Source organism: Microcaecilia unicolor, chromosome 4, assembly GCF_901765095.1.
Source record: "Microcaecilia unicolor chromosome 4, aMicUni1.1, whole genome shotgun sequence".
NCBI classification, from domain to species: Eukaryota; Metazoa; Chordata; class Amphibia; order Gymnophiona; family Siphonopidae; genus Microcaecilia; species Microcaecilia unicolor.
The window spans coordinates 265004864-265025305 of record NC_044034.1 but is presented as its reverse complement, the minus strand read 5'-3'; the positions used below and the strand labels follow the sequence as shown (position 1 = coordinate 265025305).

At 41.1% G+C, this 20442-nt stretch overlaps 1 protein-coding gene across 1 annotated transcript in view; it reads right to left on the bottom strand.

The window, feature by feature from the left end:
* The window catches only part of RASA3 (RAS p21 protein activator 3), a 615753-nt gene that overhangs the window by 29305 nt on the left and 566006 nt on the right, over positions 1-20442 (bottom strand). The window contains exons 18-19 of the mRNA XM_030201492.1: positions 15606-15679; positions 4742-4848 (exon numbers count right to left, since the gene is read on the bottom strand). Of these exons, the coding sequence (XP_030057352.1) occupies positions 4742-4848; positions 15606-15679 (181 nt within the window). The remainder of the gene's footprint in view (positions 1-4741; positions 4849-15605; positions 15680-20442) is intronic.

The window sequence follows — 20442 nt, the reverse complement described above, 5'->3', positions numbered from 1 at the left end:
CTGACAGATCCCCCTAACAGCTGCTGCTCAGGAGAGATCAACATTTATTACTCCATTTGGCCCTTATGAATTTACTGTGATGCCTTTTGGAATGAAAAATGCCTCTGGTACATTTCAAAGCTTGGTGAATTGTCTGTTAGATGGACTCCAGGTGCATGCTAGGGCTTATCTTGATGACATTGCTATGTACAGTCAGACTTGGGATGACCACCTGATTCATTTAAGTGGGGTGTTAGACTGAATCAAGGAGGCCTGCCTGACCATGAAGCCCAGCAAATGTCAGATGGGGATGGCAGAAGTGCAATATTTAGGGCACAGAGTGTGGGGTGGGGAGGACGGCTAAAGCCCGAGCCAGCTAAGGTGGAAGCTATACAGAATTGGTCCACTCCCCAAACCAAAAAGCAAGTAATAGCCTTCCTTGGGACCGAAGGGTATTACAGGAAGTTTGTGCCTCACTATACAGTGGGGGAAATAAGTATTTGATCCCTTGCTGATTTTGTAAGTTTGCCCACTGACAAAGACATGAGCAGCCCATAATTGAAGGGTAGGTTATTGGTAACAGTGAGAGATAGCACATCACAAATTAAATCCGGAAAATCACATTGTGGAAAGTATATGAATTTATTTGCATTCTGCAGAGGGAAATAAGTATTTGATCCCTCTGGCAAACAAGACCTAATATTTGGTGGCAAAACCCTTGTTGGCAAGCACAGCGGTCAGACGTCTTCTGTAGTTGATGATGAGGTTTGCACACATGTCAGGAGGAATTTTGGTCCACTCCTCTTTGCAGATCATCTCTAAATCATTAAGAGTTCTGGGCTGTCGCTTGGCAACTCGCAGCTTCAGCTCCCTCCATAAGTTTTCAATGGGATTAAGGTCTGGTGACTGGCTAGGCCACTCCATGACCCTAATGTGCTTCTTCCTGAGCCACTCCTTTGTTGCCTTGGCTGTATGTTTTGGGTCATTGTCGTGCTGGAAGACCCAGCCACGACCCATTTTTAAGGCCCTGGCGGAGGGAAGGAGGTTGTCACTCAGAATTGTACGGTACATGGCCCCATCCATTCTCCCATTGATGCGGTGAAGTAGTCCTGTGCCCTTAGCAGAGAAACACCCCCAAAACATAACATTTCCACCTCCATGCTTGACAGTGGGGACGGTGTTCTTTGGGTCATAGGCAGCATTTCTCTTCCTCCAAACACGGCGAGTTGAGTTCATGCCAAAGAGCTCAATTTTTGTCTCATCTGACCACAGCACCTTCTCCCAATCACTCTCGGCATCATCCAGGTGTTCACTGGCAAACTTCAGACGGGCCGTCACATGTGCCTTCCGGAGCAGGGGGACCTTGCGGGCACTGCAGGATTGCAATCCGTTATGTCGTAATGTGTTACCAATGGTTTTCGTGGTGACAGTGGTCCCAGCTGCCTTGAGATCATTGACAAGTTCCCCCCTTGTAGTTGTAGGCTGATTTCTAACCTTCCTCATGATCAAGGATACCCCACGAGGTGAGATTTTGCGTGGAGCCCCAGATCTTTGTCGATTGACAGTCATTTTGTACTTCTTCCATTTTCTTACTATGGCACCAACAGTTGTCTCCTTCTCGCCCAGCGTCTTACTGATGGTTTTGTAGCCCATTCCAGCCTTGTGCAGGTGTATGATCTTGTCCCTGACATCCTTAGACAGCTCCTTGCTCTTGGCCATTTTGTAGAGGTTAGAGTCTGACTGATTCACTGAGTCTGTGGACAGGTGTCTTTCATACAGGTGACCATTGCCGACAGCTGTCTGTCATGCAGGTAACGAGTTGATTTGGAGCATCTACCTGGTCTGTAGGGGCCAGATCTCTTACTGGTTGGTGGGGGATCAAATACTTATTTCCCTCTGCAGAATGCAAATAAATTCATATACTTTCCACAATGTGATTTTCCGGATTTAATTTGTGATGTGCTATCTCTCACTGTTACCAATAACCTACCCTTCAATTATGGGCTGCTCATGTCTTTGTCAGTGGGCAAACTTACAAAATCAGCAAGGGATCAAATACTTATTTCCCCCACTGTAGCACCATAGCCAAGCCCCTAACTGACTTGAGAAAAAAAGAGACTGCTCTGAATCATTACCTGGTCACCAGAGTGTGAAGCAGTCTTCCAAAAATTAAAGACTGCCTTGACTATTACTCCCATACTAGTTGCACCTGATTACCAAGGAAGATTTGTGGTACAAACTGATGTCTCGACATATGGCATTGGGGCTGTACTCAGTCAAGTGAATAGCAGAGGTAAGGAGCACCCCATTGTGTACCTGAGTAGCAATCTTCTTGACAGAGAAGTAGCCTATGCCACTATTGAGAAAGAATGTTTGGCCTTAGTGTGGGCCCTTAAGAAACTGCAACCATATCTGAATGGGCAAGACTTTGCTGTCATCACAGATCACAAGAGTCTCAGGAGAGAATGGGAATCTACTCTAGTGGAGCCTGTCCCTGCAGATGAACAACTTCACCATACAGCACCTGAAGGGCAGTAAGCATGGCAATGCTGAAGGACTCTCCAGGAAGGAAGAGCCATAACTGCCCTGACACTGGACTGTCAAAACCTGACCAGCGGACTGAAGAGACCACAGTCCGGAGTACCTCTTAAAGGGGGGAGGTGTGGCGAAACAGGATTTATGTCTGTAATTTCTTCTGTGAATGTATGACATATTTGTTTCCTAGTGCATTTCCCTTATTTGTCAAGCAGATGGCGTCTGTCTTTTTTTTTTTGTAAAGCTGTTAGAGAAGTGACAGTTTTTTCCCGCCTAAACTGTGAGGTAATGGTAAACATCTCTGTCCTGAGACCCTGTTCAAGGCTTGTGAGCAGTTAATTTCCTGAAGCTTCCCAGATGCTATCCAGGTAGTCATAAAGTGTTACTGATCCTTATTCAGTTACCTGTTATAGCCTGCCTGTTATAGCCTGCAACTTTTCCATCTGTTTTATATGGTTCACTGTTCTAATTCTGTGAAAATATACCTTATTAGCTTATTGGCTCTGTTGTCCTGGACTAAGAATCCTAGTGGTTTGTGGTTTAGGTCTGTGGGTGCTTTCTACGAACCATGGGACCCCTGAGAGTGTGGTCCCAGTAACCTAGAAATCACCAGGTAATAACTGGAGAGTGGGAGACTCACCCAGAGGGAAGTGAGACCCAGACGGTGGGAAGGAGGGTGCTAGTATAGAGCACAAGTTGCAGGTGAAGATGGGCATGACCAGTGCTGACAGCAGACCCTTCAGGAGGCCGCAGGGTTAGCCCCAGGTGGGTGCTAGGCGTTCCGTTACAAAACCTTTACTGAAGATGAACCAATTCAAAACATATGGAAGTAAACAAATACTACACCTCAAACGTGCTTCACCTACCATGCTTAGCTACTCTACAATCAGTACAGTTTTGCTTTGCGAGTAAAGTAATACTTACTTGCACAGATTACATGTAATGCCCAATTTTCACCACTAGGAGTAAATGTTTGCATACCTTACAAATATACAACTAGCAGAGTCCTAGGACAGAGGTTCCTAAATTATGATCTGTTGTGCTCATTTCTCCAGCCTGCCACACGTTTTTTGCCCACAGCTGAATCTGACAACTCACTTTTCCAATTCTTAGTTCAAGGTGAGGTACTTCCCTATCCAAGTAGACTTATACTCGCACTGAAAAGATTGATGCTCAGCCAGTATTCTATAAAGGGTGCCCAACCTTTACAGAATGTCAGCATAGCACACAGATGTAAGACTATTTGCTTTGAAAACAGGCCTCATAATTTTTTTTTATTTAAATTTTGATTGAAATTATACACAGTTGGTTGCTGTTATTGCACTGATTCTTAAATCTAGCCTTGAGGTCCCTTTTTTTTAGGTTGCTAACAGTGAATATTCAAGTGATATATTTTTACGCATATAGGACTAGATTCTATAAATGGTGCCTAAAAATCATCACTGAAAAAAAACGCTTAGTGCTATTCTTTAAAGTGTGCTTAAAGTTAGGCATGGGTTCTAGAACAGTGCTTAGCACCAGAACCCATGACTACATTTAGGAGTGACCATTAACACCAATGAAAACCTGGTGTAAATCTCCATGTGTAAATTAGGAGCAGATCCTGCTAACAATACGCATAAATTTTAGGAATGACCCTGACCCACCCAAGCACCTCCCATGGCCACGTCCCGTTTTCAGATCCACAACCTAGAATTTACACATACTTCTTTGTAGAATACACCTAAAAAGATTTGTGTGTAAATTCTACTTATTGTCAAATGGTGCCAATAATTGCTTGTTATTGTTCAAGTATCGGTACTGATTGGCTTGTAAATCAATTAATTTGCACGTGCAACTCAAAGCGCCATATATAGAATCCAGGGGATAGTCTGAAAACCAAAACCAAAGCTGTCCAGAATCTTCAAAGACCAGATGTGAAAACCACTACGCTATTCTAATCCATAGAGCAACTGCTTTTTTCACAAGCTAGTACAGCATTGTGTTAAAAAAAATCACTGATTCTCAAACTTTGTGTTAGAATCAAAGTAGACCATCGAAAAAAAAGAGTCAGAAGATAAAGTACCAATAGTAAAAATTCAAGATAACTTTTCTTCTTTTTTTTTAAGCTGCTGCAAAACTTTCTTGTAGTTTTCAAAAATGAGGAAGCACAATTTTAGACCACGCAAAAATGTAACTACCGTCTGAGGTGATCAACAAATATATACATACAAGCTGTTTATGTTACCTTTGTTTTTCTGATAGGTAAACTCATGGTTAGTCAGGCGAAACCACCTCTTCTTGAAATTTTTCATGCCAAACCGTTTTCTTCCTTGAGCTCTTTTAATCATAAACCTATTTCAGATTGGACATAGGTCAATAAAAGCAAAACAGATGAAACAGAATTATGTCTAATCTGAATAATAACAAAATACACTGGACTTCATCAAGCCTTTTTCAAACACCATAATGATGAAGCAGTTAAAAAGATTACTTTTTATCCCTGCAATGGAACAATGGTTGTTAGTGACATTAAAAAGAACACAGGTCAGTCAAAAATCTTAATGAACAGAATTGTGCTGAAAACACAGAACATCAACAACAAAGAATTTTAAGGCACAAACATAAAGCTTTAAAAGTGAAGTGTTCAAGGCTTTTAAGTGAAGAAATAAGCCACTGTTTTACTTCAGGTGACATTCTTATTCACTCCTACCCTAGCTGAGATAATATTTAACCATCTCTCTGATCTCACGTGCAACTTTCTTCAAATCAATCACCTTACTTTCTAATTCTTCCTACTTTCTTACTCATCTATATGCTACAACTTTGCCTTACCCTTCGCTACCAATTATAATGTTCTAGTACATATTGTGTTGTCATTGCAAGTAGTATACCATGCCATACTTTGTATTGTTGTTCGAATATTTTTACTGCTCTAATTGCCTCCTGCTCATGTTTGATCTATTCTTACTGTACACCGCCTTGAGTGAATTCCTTCAAAAATGTGGTAAATAAATCCTAATAAATAAATAAATTCTAATAGCTGGAATAGTCCAGGGAAAACACCTAAAATGTTTGTAGGCTGTGATACCTTATATTCAAAGCTATAACTAAATTTTGCAGAACTTAAGACAAGCAAAAACATTTGTGCCCCTACTTTTCACCCTGATTCCCATTCCTACCTTTCAACCATATCCACTCTGACCCCCAGTCCTCTTTCCCTCTGCCCTTCAAACATGGATAGTGGGAGGACTGTGGCATTCTTCCTAGCTGTTCATTTGCTGCCACTCCTTGCTTACATTTCTATCATTTTCCTCAAAGGAGCTCTGGGCAGCTGCTCCTCTTGCACACTAGCATTATGGCCCTGCTTATGTTATGTTATAATGTATGTGCTTTTGAGATCACAATGATCCATTTGAAGAAAGGATTTATGCAAAATGTGGAGGAGTAGCCTAGTGGTTACTGCAGCAGATTTTGATCCTGGGGAACTGAGTTTGATTCCCACTATAGCTCCTTGTGACTCTGGGCAAGTCACTTAACCCTCCATTGCCCAGGTACAAATAAGTACCTGTATATACTATGTAAACTGCTTTGAATGTAGTTGCAAAAACCATAGAAAGGTGGTAAATCAAGTCTCATTCCCATATGAAAATTGTTCCACAGTGCCTATTGTATCATTCGTATTCTGCTAGTATTTATCATATTTCTGTTATATGATTGTTTTACAATGCTGTTAAATGTTGATATTTCTGATACTGTATCATGTTAGTCCTATTACCAGGATTCAATTTGACATTTCTAAGTTTACCTCAGTGATCATATTTATGCTTACATTTGGTCATTTTAGTATTGTTATGCTGTTAACAAAATTGTAAGTTTTATGTCAATATACACCTGCTATATATCACCTTGGGTGAATCCCTACATAAAAGTGGCTAACAAATCTCAATTAATAAATAAAATTTAAGAAAAGAATAAGGTACATGCGGAAATGCCACCCTAAATCCAAAAGATAAAACTATGAAGAGTGGATGATGCCAAAACTCCCTCTGGAGCACAAGAGAAACAGACCAAAGTGCCCCTCCTTTTTTGTTTTTGGCGTTTTGTTTTTTTAAATGGCTCGAAAATACACTGACAGAACATTGTTCCCCTCAAATGATGAATGGAGGCTGGAAGGAGAATCAACACAGAACTTATCGGGTCAATAAAGAAGGAATTCAGAAGTACTCTGGGAAGTAAGGTCTTACCCCAGAAGTAGAAAGGAAAATCGAGCACAGCCTCTAAGAAAATACTGAACATTCCAGGCTGCATGATACCCTTAAGAAAGCGAATCAAAAAATATTCTTTCTGTGTCTCCATCCACTGGTAGATGGACATAAACCATTCGTCTGGACTTGTCTGATATGATGACAATGAATTGCCTCCTTTCTCTGCAGGCGTACTTATGCACGTGCACAATTTATACAGCCCTTTCTGGGGGAAATTCTACAAATGGTGTTCAAAATTCAGCGCTGAATATTACTCTGTAACAGGCATTCTGGGATTGATGCCCTTTATTGAATAGCACATAGTGCCAGGATTCGTGCATGAGGAGTTACACCACTTCAAACCAGGTGTAAATCCTGGCACACAAGTTGGGCACAGATCCTTCAAATTCTATAACACTGCACACATTTTAAGGGAATACCCTTGGCCCACCAATGCCCCTCCCATGGTCACACCCTCTTTGTATATCTGCGCGGACACATGCACTATTCTATTTATTGCATCTGTATCCCACATTTTCCCACCTCATGGATTTGCCGTTTCTGCCCTATTTCGTCACCTTTCATCACTTACAACACATTTTTGTGCTGAAACTTTGGCCCAGAAGTAGTGCCTAATGTTCTGCGCCATATAAAGCTTTATAAAATAACCGCAGAATGAATAGTAAGTATTAAAATCATAGGAGGGCAATAATGAAAGTTCTTTTGATGAATATAAATGCTGTTTTACTAGCAGTAATAGGGTCTTTTTCCTACAGGCTTTTGGAGCCTATCCCAAGGTGGTGTAGGTCGGGGGAAGAAGCACACATGCAAGTTATTATTATGTATTTAAAAATAATACAAGAAATCAATTTTGTACATAATTCATTAAAATAAATTTTACATAATATTATAAAATGAAATAACTGATCACGTCCCCATAAAAGAAAATTCAGTACTCCAACCCAAGGAAAATAAAAATTACAATAGGCAATTAAAGGGTCCTTTTACTAAAGTGCATTAAGATTTGCAGTTAACATGGCTTAACATAGGATTTTACTGCAGTAGTTGCAAATCTAATTTGGCACTTTTTAACATTTTTATTTTGCAGGTCGTATATTAATGTCATTAGCTTGCAGTACCTGCCGTTAAGTATAAAGCTGGCTAATGCATTCACGCCCATTCTTCTCCCATACCATGCCCCCTCCTAAAAATATTTTTGAAATTCAGTAACGCATGGTTTAGTGCACGGAAACAGAAAAGGCTTTAATATGTGCGATAGCCTGCTTTTATGCACTAATCACGTGTTAAGTGCTTAACACTCTTTAGTAAAAGGACCCCTAAATCCAGTAATACTTGTATCTGCATGAACATATCTACCAAATACAATCTAAACTTCCACTACAGTTAAATCTGGGGAAACGGACAAACAAATAGAAGGAGTACAGATCACTTTATCCACAAGAAACAAGGCTAACTGCTGAGGCTCATAAGAGGGCAAAATAATGGGGAGTAGGGGGGAAGGCAAAGGAAAAATATGTTGTCTCAGATGCATCTCAAAAGACAATAACTAAAGGATAATTCAAACAGTCACATTTTTACCACTTTTTAAAATTTAGGAAAACAGGGCTCAAGGCGAAGAGAAGATGGGAGGGATTTCCAGAGAGAGGGCCTGATATATGAAAAGATGGATTCCCTAGAAATGGCTAAGTGGAGACCTGAGGAAGAAGGGAGCACTATTAATGCTGTCTTGGAAGACTGGAGGGAATGACTAGGCATGTAAGGAAGCAGTAGGGAGGCTAGATAGACTGGAATCTGGGAGAAATGAACTTTCTTCCTAATTCTGTAAAAGTTGCCAAAAATTATGTGTGGAAATTTGGGTGCACACAATTTTATTAAATAACAGACTAATTAGCATCAGTCTGAAAAAGGAGGTGCAGAAATAGGAAGGTCATGACGGAATGGGGTTGTTCTTATAATTAACGCACACTGTTATAGAATAACAGGGATATGTGCCTAATATAGGCACGTACATTTACACCACATTTCAGTTGGCGCAAATGTCTGCGCCTAAAGTTGGGCACGATTCCTGGGGGGAAGCTCTATTCTATAACCTGCGGCTTATAGAATAGTGCTTTTTTCTGAGCTGATTTTGTTGGCGCCGTATATAGAATCTAGCCCTTTAGGTACAAAAGCGAAGATTTTGGATTTTAAAAACAAAGTGACAGGAAGCCAGTTTTCCTGCTTGAGAAGTGGAGAAATGTGGTCATAATGCTGAGCACTGAGAAGGAGCTTGACAGACTAAACAAGTTGAAGATGCTTTACAGAGGAAGACCATTATAAACTGTATTGCAATAATCAAGTCGGGCAATTATCATGAGAGTACCAGAATGCAGAGGAGATGGACAGGAAGGAAGGAAGGTCTAAGCCGCACATATATGAAAAAGGGCAAAATACAAAAGTGCAAAACTGAATTAATTTGAAGTTTGAAGGATAATGTAGAATTAAGGAAAAACCCTAAAACACGTATGGAGTCTTGAAAAGCCAGAGGAGTCACTTTTAAATAGACAGGAAAGAGGGTCAACGAGCATGGGGTAAGAAAACGGATAGTTTCATGCTTGGTTGAATTGAAGAACAGGTGATGACCTTATAACTAGTCACCAACAGACTGGAGATGGTTTTGAAGTTCAGCTATATTTTGAGAGGAGGAAGAGAGTGTGAAGAGAGTGTGAAGAGAATCTGAATATCATCAGTACAGAGATAGGGTGCTTACTAAATTAGCAAGGGTAGTAGGGATAGAAAGATGTTGAAGAGTGTGGGAGCCAGAAAAGAGCCTTTTGGTACCATACAAGTGATGGGAAAAGTAGATGAAAGAAAGGTACCACCTAGTATTTGATAAGAGCAACCAGAGAGATAGGAGGAGAACCAATTAGGTAGGGTATCATGGATACCAGTATCATAAAAGTGTTGAAGAAGCAGAGAGTGATTGACAAGATCAAATGCAAAGAAAAGTTCCAGACAGACAAGAATAACTGAACGGCAATGATCGATAGCAGTTTGTATATCAGTGGTCGTTGCTACCAAAAGCAATTTCTGCACAATAACCTAATCAAAAGGCCAATTGCCACTTGTCCAGAAAATGTAAGAATGGATCATGGAACAACTTTTCAAGAATCTTTGTGAATGGTAAATTAGAGATGGGGTGAAAGCTGATGGTGTAGGATCTAAGTCCAGTTTTTTCAATATAGGGATAACCATGGTATGTTTCCATAAAGAGGGAACTAAACCCTAGGCCACACTTGCTTGGAGAGGTGATAGAAGTTTGGCAAAGAGTTAAGTAAAGGTCTTTTGAATTAGAGTAGGAGCCCAGGGATCCAGAGCAGAGGAAGAAGGACCATGGCAACACTGTAAAATGTATGGGGAATGAAGGAAAGAGGAGGGCAAGAAGGGGTGCCTGTCAGAGGAAACTGCAGTATCCAAAGAGGAGAGATGAGTTGGTATTGTAGTAGGAGAACCAAGGAAAAGAGGAAGATAAGTGATCTTAGACTGGCAGACCTCAGCAAGAGCACTGGGAGAGAGGGCAAGAGATTAGATTGCAGTGAGGTTTGAGGGAGATGCGATAAAGCCTGTTAACTGAAAGAGCTTTCTAAGCTTGTTAAAGGAAGTGGAAATAACTTTAGTAAAGTGAGACTTTTTGGCAGCTTCATGGCCTTGTGGTATTCACTATATTTGGACTTGAAAATAAATACAGCAAGAACGATATACAGAGTTTGTGCCAGTGTCTCTCAGACTGCCTTACATGTCTTTTAAGAATATGCAAACCTGCAAGAAACCAAGGAAACTGTTTAGAGGATTCAGAATGGGCTACTTGCTTAGGGGCAAGCTGGTCCAGAATATAATTAAGGGAGTTGGAGAAGATCGCAGACTGGAGGCCTAGGAAGCAGTCAGCAGGAAGAGGATCAAGCTCAGCAGACAGCTCATTTAACATCTCAAGATCAAGATGAGTCAATGGCAGTTTAAAGCAGGAGCAGTTCTGTTCAGGGCCATGAGAAAAATGCAAAGTAAGGAAATGGTGACCAAATGATGGTCTGTTCACAGGAGGTGAAAAGAGTGGATTTCTTGAGGTGTAGGCAGTCCATTAGTAGGAGTAAGGATCAAGTCCAGGGTATGGCCATGGATATGAGTGGGAACAGAGATGTGTTGGGAAAAATCAACATCTGAGAACAGTTTAAAATTCTGAGCAGACATTAGCAGAGGAGAGGTCAAAATACCCCACAAGAAGTAGGAGGAAGCAAACACAGCCAGGTTAGCAATGAAAAGGGAGAACTTGTTTAACAATGTTGGCATGGTTTGGAGGGGTGTGACAGACTAACGTTATGAAAAAAGAAAAGGAAGGCGCAGCTAAATGGAGAACACCAGCTTCCAACTGTGTGAGATGGTGTATGGGCCAGGAGAGGCACAGAAAAAAGAGGGATAAAGGAAAGCAAAACCTCTGCCCTGTCTGCAGGGCTGATTGTAATAAGAGAATGAAACCTTTTATGACATGCTTCAACAAGAGGAACTATGTCTCCAGGCAGAAATCAGGTTTCTGCAAGGCAAAGAATGTAAAGAGCGCTGATTGTAAAAATAAGATGGCCTAACCAAACCGGCAAATCTCCAGTAGAATAATGAAGCAGAAGAGAAGGGAGGCTAACAACCAACCCAATGGACACACAGTGGTATAGGAACAGGTAGAATGAAAAATCTAGCTCCTTGATATCTAATAACATATTTACATGGGAACTTAAGCCACACTTGTGCCCCCAACTATACTACCCTGGGTCTCATCAATAAAAGCAAATGGAAGAGAGGGAGTCCAAAGCAGAGGAAACCAAGTCAAGCAAAAATCCCACAAATTGCCTCCAAGAATGGGTCAGCTTCCAAAGATTATCAAAGGATCCAACACGGGTCGTGTTTCGATAGAATGCCTGCAACACGGGTCGTCAATGTGAATGTTATAATCAGGATATTGTCCTCCCTGAAAAATCTGTAGGTAATACCAGCACATACAAAGGTTAAAACAACATAACCAATTTGCACAACTATTTGGAAAACACTGTCAGGACTCTAGAGCATCCAATTGTAGGTCTGTCACCTCAACAATAAAAAATATTTCCTCTTCTTCTGTGTTATTGTGGTTACATCTGGGAAAACCCAAATCTTACAATTAAGACAACCCTTTTCTTCATAAATAATCTCAAAACCCAATCTCTATCATACTCTAGAACAAAGTGTACAATCAAGGTTGCTAGCTAAATTGACATCAATAGAATTCAATTAATACAAGGATAATTGCAGCCCAGCACCACCAATACCATCTACCTCCCTCCTCTTAAAAAAGGAAGGTAATAATGTCAATGAAATAGTAACACATGCATTCCCTGGTACTTTCAATATCTCAAAAAATAACTTTTAATAAAACCCACCAAAGACAAAGCAGAAACTTTACGAAAATTCACAAACTGAAGAGTCCACCTTCTCAATACCTTCTCTTTTTTGTGCTCAATATCTTCATAGAATTTTCCATATATGACTCAAAAGGAGAACATACAAACACCCAAAACAAGAACAGGGATACATCACTTGCAATATTTCAGTAATCATAGTAATTTATTGAAAACATAGCTTAAACCATCATAGAGCCTTGCAAAACTTTTTTCAATTAGTCCATTAACCAGGCACTAATAAAAAAAAAAAGTTGCTACAAGCAATACAATTTTGTATTCTGCATTGCTACTACTATTACTACTACTTATCATTTATATAGCGCTACAAGAAAAGGAGCACCCGATATTCAGCTGGTGTAGGGCTGCGTGGTGACTGCCTGGCGGTGGCGGTCAGACCGGATATTCAATGCTGGGTTGTATTTGGTGACCGGCATTGAATATCCGGTTTCATTTTTGATCATGGAAACTTAACTGGTTAACCCGATATTCAGCACTAACCGGTTAAGTGAAGATTGGCCTGCTATTTATGCAATTTATTTTAACCAATACACATAGCTGGTTTGATGCTGAATATCCGTACCTAGCCGGCTATGTCACGCGATGTAGCCGGTTAGCGGCCAGATATTCAGCGGAAAATAACCAGTTATCTCCCGCTGAATATCCACAGTTAGATGTTAAAATGCTATTTAACCAGCCAGGAGCTGTTCCTGGCTGGTTAAATAGTTTTGAATATTGGCCAGGAGGAGTTTAACTACTTTAGTTACTATTCAGCAGATCTTCAAAGGGTTGCCAAATCTCTTCTGCTATTTGCAACTTGCTTAATTTGCTTGCTCATACCTACAACATATCGAAAATATATTCCACCAATAAGTAACATTGTTTCCTACAGAGTTCTTCCAGTTACTCAGCACTTACTAAAGTGCCAAGGATATCAGTATATCTAGCAGATTCCCACTGTATAATGGGAGCTGCAAATTCTTTAATTATGAATGAAAAAATATGTATAGCTTGGGAATTGAGCCTGCTTTTAGTGGGAAAGTGCGGGATACAAATGTAATAAATGTAATTTTGGGGACCGGAATAATTTTCCAGCTGACCTCGATTTATTACCAAAAAATATAAATGTTACAGCACTCAAACAAGATGTGTGACAAAGACCCAGATTACAAAAACCAACATTGCGCTGTTTGTTGCAGACCAGAACTGCACTTTTTACAAGGCATTCAAAATATTCTATGTGCAAAGAAAAAGAGAAATTGCATTAAGTTAGCTAACAAAGTTCACTTATTCACAGATTTCCAGAAGTAGTACATCCATTCTACATCAGCCATCAGAATGAGGGCATTTTCAGTCCATTGCTTCTGGATCCCCAAGACAATCACATACGTTTTTATAACAAAGAGGAGTAATATGACCCAACTGCTTACTTAATCATTGAAGCTCTAAGATTCTGGTGGTCTTTCCTTTGATGATAGATTGATATATAGAAAATATTATACATTGACTTAACTGTAAACATTGAAAATATTTAGTCACTGATTATACGTAAGCGGACTTAAGAGTTTTGAACTGTATGACCCCTACATTATCTACAACTTGTTTGAGGAATCAGATGCTTCTCTTGCGCCAGTCTTCCCAATAAAATATCTTCTTATCAATTTTTACATAAGGTTTTCTCCATTTAGGAGCAGATAAATTCTTCAGCCATTGAATATTCTGTCCAGAATGTTCAAAAAGCACTCAGCAGTACATAATTATCCTGTAACGATTTGGGAGTTCACATTCCCCAGAAAAGAACCAGGGGTACGCAAGACCTTCTCAACATCTTCTCCATTTTATCATGCAAAATTATATTGTTTTTAACTACAGACTTGGCGGAGGTAATTGCCCCTGTACAAGCTGTTGATGAGGCTCCACTTTGGAGTTATTCCTTTCAGCTTTAAAGGCTATGTCTCAGCAAGGGTATAAAAAAAAACAAACTTAAAGCAGTTCAGAGGAAGGTGACCAAATGATATGGGGTCTAAGCCAGAAGACCTATGAAAAGAAGACCTGGATATATATACCCTAGAAGCAAGAAGGGATCAGGGAAATACAGACTTTTAAAAACTTTTAACAGTATTAATAAGGTACTAACTTTTTTTTAAAGACAAGAATAGAACTAGAGGAGATAAAATGAAGCTGCAATGAGGTAAGTTTAAAAGCATCAGGAAATACTTTTCCTCAGAAAGCGTGGTGGATGGTTAGAATGCTCTCTTGGTGGAGGTAGTGGGACCAAAACAGTGATGGATTTCAAAAAGAAAATGGTATACCTGTCCTGCATAGAGTGGCAGGTATAAACCTTAACCAAATGCATAAAGAGGCGCAACCTGCATGGAGTGGAAGATAAAACTCTAGCTTTCTTACTGGGCAGACTAGATGAACCATAATTGGTGTTTATCTATTAACATTTATTATATTATTATGTTTGTACTTTTATAAGTGGCATTTTACATGTGCATACCCTCATATGTGTGCAAAAATGCCTTTATAAAATTACCCGTCTTAGAAGGTAATTCTATAACAGTTCTATTTTTAGGCACCAAGAATGCATGTAAATGACCACAACACCAACACATACCTATGTATATGCTGATATCCTGGCTGCACTATCCATGACCCTGGAGTAGCCTAATGGTTAGTGCAGCGGCCTGAGAACCTGGGGAACCAGGCTTGATTCCCACTGCAACTCTGTATGATTCTGGCCAAGTCACTTAACCCTCCATTGCCCCAGGTACAAAATAAGTGTTTGTATATAATATATAAACAGTTTTGATTGTAAGTTCAGAAAGGCAGTATATCGAATTCTAACACCTTTCAATAATCTAGAATCTACATGCAATGGTGCAAAGTTTGAAGGTGGACATATGCATGGGCAGAGTCTGGGCTGCACGTGAATGGGGAGGGGTGTGCACTTACATATCTCTTACAATTTAGGTGCAAGCATGTACACTAGTTGTTCGGTTGGTGTAAGTGGGCACATCTAAATTACAGACATGTACTTGTACTGTTATGCTAGTACTCTATAAAGAAAAGTAGGCACATACTTTTATTTTTAGAACAGACTCCAAATAGGTGCCGTCTTGGTGTCTTAAAATAGCCATACTGTTGCTTTCTATGTGCTTTTAATGTGAGGTATTTGCCAAATAGCTCATGCTAATAACAATAAATGAAATAAATAAAAAATACAACTAAATGAAAAGGAAACAAAACTTCATTGAATGCACTCCTCTACTAGGAAACTACTACTCCTAGTAATAGTTATCAGAGGGATAGTAAGGGAAGAGTACATGGGACAATGGAAAACACAAAGATTCAAGATACTCTAACTTCAGCATGCATTTACCCTTCTTTCAGAAGTATAGGCTGTTCTATGCTCTTGTGGTCTTTTCTTCCAGAGGATGAAATCAGATCCAAAAACTAAAAAGATAAACAAAGGGTATGAATTATAACACAGGAAGAGAAGGCAAAGAATAAACACCTACTCTAACAACTGTGGAAACATTCAAAACACTCTTCACTGTGGGAAGGATGAAGAAACACTATCCTCTAACCAAATGTCTCTTACAGGGCTATTTTCAGCACAAGTTGCAGGAACTTGGAAGACCCAAATAAAGCAAACGTTACTCACCTGTAGCAGATGTTCTCCGAGGCAGCGCCAAATATTCTCATAGCTAGGTGATATCATCCGATGGAGCCTTGTGTGGATGCTGACTAGCGAGATTATTAGAACTTTCTAGCAGTGTCCCACCTCGCATGTGCAAGTGCCTTCCCGCCCGACGTGCAAGTGCGGGTTCCTCAGTCATTTAACAAAAGCTAAGGAATACAACTCCAAAGAGGAGGTGGTAGGGTATGTGATAATACTTGGCTTGCTGTCCTTGGAGAACACCTGCTACAGGTGAGTAACTTTGCTTTCTCTGAGAACAAGCAGACTGTTGTATTCTTGCAGCTGGGAATCCCTAGCTCTTAGACTGACCGAAAACAATAATGGTAGGACAATAAGGACTAGAAATGTCAAAGCTTGAAAGCCAATTAACCTGAAACTATTTACTACTACTTATGATTTCTATAGCGCTACTAGACGTACATAGCGCTGTACACTTGAACATGAAGAGACAGTCCAGGCTTGACAGAGCTTACAATCTAATTAGGACAAACAGGGCAAATAAGAGATAAGGGAATTACTAAGGTGGGAATTATAAAATATGAAGAAAAATAAAGAAAATTGGGCCTAGAGAGGTGGAGTTGGATTTTAGACACCAAACAAATTCTTCAGTACTGCCTGCCCAAACTGGCTGTCACATTTGGTATCCTGCTCAAGGAAGTAATAAGATGGGAATGTGTGGAGAGATGACGACGTCGTAGGTTTAAAAAATCTCCTCTATGGAGGCTGACCTCAAGTGAGCTACCAGTGTAGCCATGGCTCTGACATTATAAGCCTTGACATGACCCTCTAGAGTTAGCTCAGCTTGGGCATAAGTAAAGGAGATGTAAGCTGCTAGCCAATTAGAAATTGTGCGTTTGCAAATGGCTACCCTCATGAAATCTGAGTCAAAAAAAAAAAGCTGGGTGGAATGTCTATGGGCTTTAGCCCACTCCAGATAGAAGTCTAGGGCTTGCTTGCAATGTAAGGTGGGTAGGGATCAGAAAGTGCCCCATAAGGCTCCTCCTCTGAGAAGTAATGAGGGTCCTCTTCTGAGTTCCATGAATGGAACCATTCAGAGTCCTCACGGTATTCAGACCAGGGCCTCAGCTTAGTGGAACCCTGTCCACGCCCTGAAGAGCAAAGAGGTACAGCCCTACTCTCTGACTCCAGTGAAGTTTCCTATCCCAATATCGTAAGTGGTACTGTATGTGTCACTGTCAATGTCAACACACTTTGAGGTGCCAGTGTAAGGATCTCTGCACTAGCATGGATGGAGCCTCAGGAAGAATCTGGGGCTGATCAACAGTTGGCACAAGTGCCCTCAATGCCTGAGCACTTTGCAGCTGCAACATCTGAGCCAGCCCCTCCCTGAGCATGTCTCAGAACCACTTCTGGCTGAGGAGGTTGATGCAGAAGGCGCTTGGCAGGAGATAGAAGAGATGGTATCAGTGTGTTTTTTGATTTGGTCAGCGACCTCCTCAACCTTCTCTCCAAAAAGGTTATCCCCCCGGCATGGGGCATCTGCCAACCTCTGCTGAACAGAAAGTTCCAAGTCAGAAACATGCAGTCATGAGAGTCTGAGCATTATTATACTTTGAATAGAGATCCTGGATGCCACATCAAAAGTGTTGTAAGTGCCCTGGCCAAGAACTTTCAACATGCCTTCTGCTGCTTGATCAACTGGCGAAAAGGCTCGGCCCGCTCTGAAGGAAGCCTCTCAACCAAATCCAACAGCTTGCGCACTGAGTAGACACTCATGATGAGCTGGTATGACTGTATATGGGAAATGAGCATTGAAGCCTAGTAAATCTTCCTCCCAAAAGAATCCAGGGTTCAAGTTTCTCTGCCTGGGGGCACCGAGGCATAGTCCTTGGAACTCCCGGCTCTTTGGAGAGCGGATTCCACCACCATGAAATTGTGAGGCAACTGACGCCTATGAAAACCAGGCGCACTGTGGAGCCAATACTGGGTGTCATTTTTCTTGGGCATGACAGGGACTGACAGAGGGGAATCCCAGTTCCTGACGAGAACTTCCTTGAGTACCTCATGGAGAGGTGCAATCACAGCCTCCTTAGAAGGAGATGTGTAGTCCACGACCTTAATAATCTTGCCCTGGGCTCATCCTCCACTTCCAAAGGAAATGAAATGGCAGTTTAGTGAAACTATGTGGCCTACAGTACAGTTCATGTATATTTTGGTGCTTTCCCTTGAAAGTTTCTCCACTTTGTCGACGACGAAAAAGAAAGGAAACTTAAAACCAGGAAAAATAAACTAAAAATATAAGGGAAAGACAAAAAAAGGGGGTTCCACAACTGGGAACACAATTTTGGACAAAAAAAATTGCTGAAAGGCACAGTTAGGACTGAGAGCTGTAAGGAGACAGTAAAAAAAACAAGTCCTCCCTTCACCGCAGTAGAAATAGAACTGAGGAGACTGTTTGCGTGGCAGGCTCCACAAAGCTCTACTTATACTTTTTATAAGTCCTAGACCAGGCGACGTGGGTCGGCATCACCCACTTGTGAGAATACATAAGCCTGCTTGTCCTCGGAGAATGTAGAGTTCCTAAATTTATGTTCTTAAAATAGCCTCCTAAATTTGTGCCCTATTTTCAGCCAAACTTAGAAGAATAACTTTTCAGCTTAAAATTCATCTTAATTTAGGGGTTTAAAAGTTATGCTCATAAATTTAGGCCTGCAGTTTGTTTGCCTATATTTACGAGCCTAGTGATGAAAATCAGTGTAAGCTCCTAACTTCTTTTCCCCACACAGAGTTTAGTGAAATTTTGAGTAAAAATGTATCCACTCAGCCCTAGTAAATTTTCAAAGAGCCCAATTTTATTTATTTGTCACATTTGTATCCCACATTTTCCCAACTTTTTCAAGGCTCAATGTGGCTTACATAATACCATTAGGCGATCGCCAATTTGGGTATGAACCAGTGGCGTAGCCAGACAGCCAATTTTGGGTGGGCCTGAACACAAAGTGGGTGGGCACAAAATTTTCTCTCTATTCCCCTCCCCCAGCACTTCCCAACTCAAAATATAAATACTTTAGCTGATAAGGATCCCCAATCTCTGTCAGCTGAAGACCTCCACTAAAGATTGCCAGAACTCCCCTCCATCAAGCCCAGCAGGCAGCAGCAACTCCTCGAACCACTGATGCCAGCACCCCATACATGCTTAGTTGTCACTGGCTCGAGGATGCCCCCATCTACCAAGCTCAGTAGAAGGGAGCTCTGGCTAGCTTCAGAGGAGATCCCCAGCTAGTAGGGCTTGAGGATCCCCACTAGCTACAGCAAGGGTCAGGGTTGCTGTTTGCCATGCTGGTGACCAGGGCAGAAAACAAAGCCCCTCCCCCAATTCCCTCTCCGCCTCCTCTCCAATCTCCTTATCTGCCATTACAGTCACACTGACAGACCCTTACAAATTACAGAGCAAGGGATCACAAATTAGAAATAAAAATATGTAGACAAAATTGAACTTGGAAACCTTAGCATGTACAGCAACACTGAAGAAAAAAACAAAACAAAAGCGCATTTCCTTTTCTACTTAACACAATAAAAAGACATCCACTATGCACATTTCCCAAAGCTAACATATTCCATTTAAAACATTCAAAATAAAATGACTTTTCTACCTTTGTTGTCTGGACATTTTATTTTTCCTTCATGCTGGTTCCAATTTCTCTTTCCCACTTTCCTGTCTGTCTTCTGCTTCAAGCGGCTGTCCATTTGTCTTTTCTCTCCTCTCGTTTCATTTCCTCACTACACCTGCCTCTGAAATATTGATCTTTCCATTTTAGCTCTTTCTTTCTTTTTCTTTTATGCCTCTGTACATTCAAATTTAATTCTCTAAATCGTTTCCTTCTTTTTACTTTTCAGACATCTATCACATTTCCATCTCCATCTAGCTCTCCCATTCCCCATCTCTCCTTCCCAGCCTTCCAAATCCCTTCCATTTTCAATCTACGCACCATTACCATATTTCTACCCCCTGTAATCACTATCCTCTCATTCATTTCCTTGCCATCTTCAGTCCCTGGGCCTTTCTCACATGCTTTCCATCATTCCCAGTGTCTCCCTCTCTCCACCCTGCCAGCCCAGCATCTGTTCCCTCTTTATACCCCTCCATACCCTCGTAGCCTATCTCCCTATTCCTTCTACCTCCCACCACCAACATCTTCCTATCGCATCTCTCTCCCCTCCCCCATTATCCAGCATTTTTCCCTTCCCTACCATCCATTGTCCATCTTCTCTCCTTGGATCCATCTTCCCTCTTTCTCCCCTCCCCTGCTTATGCATCTCTCCTTTCTTCTCCTCTCCTCCACCTACATGTCCAACTTTTCTTCTCCCTCTCTCTCACTGTCCACTATCTCCCTCGCTCCCTGCCTTGAGCCCCCTGGTCTAACATCTCTCTCTACCCCCCACCACCACCACACAGCATCTCTCCATCCTTCCTTCCCCTCTCTCCTCGACCCCTCCAAGCCACCTGCCAGCATGCTGCAGGTTTTTTTCCCTCTCCCCAGCCACCGCTGGCATT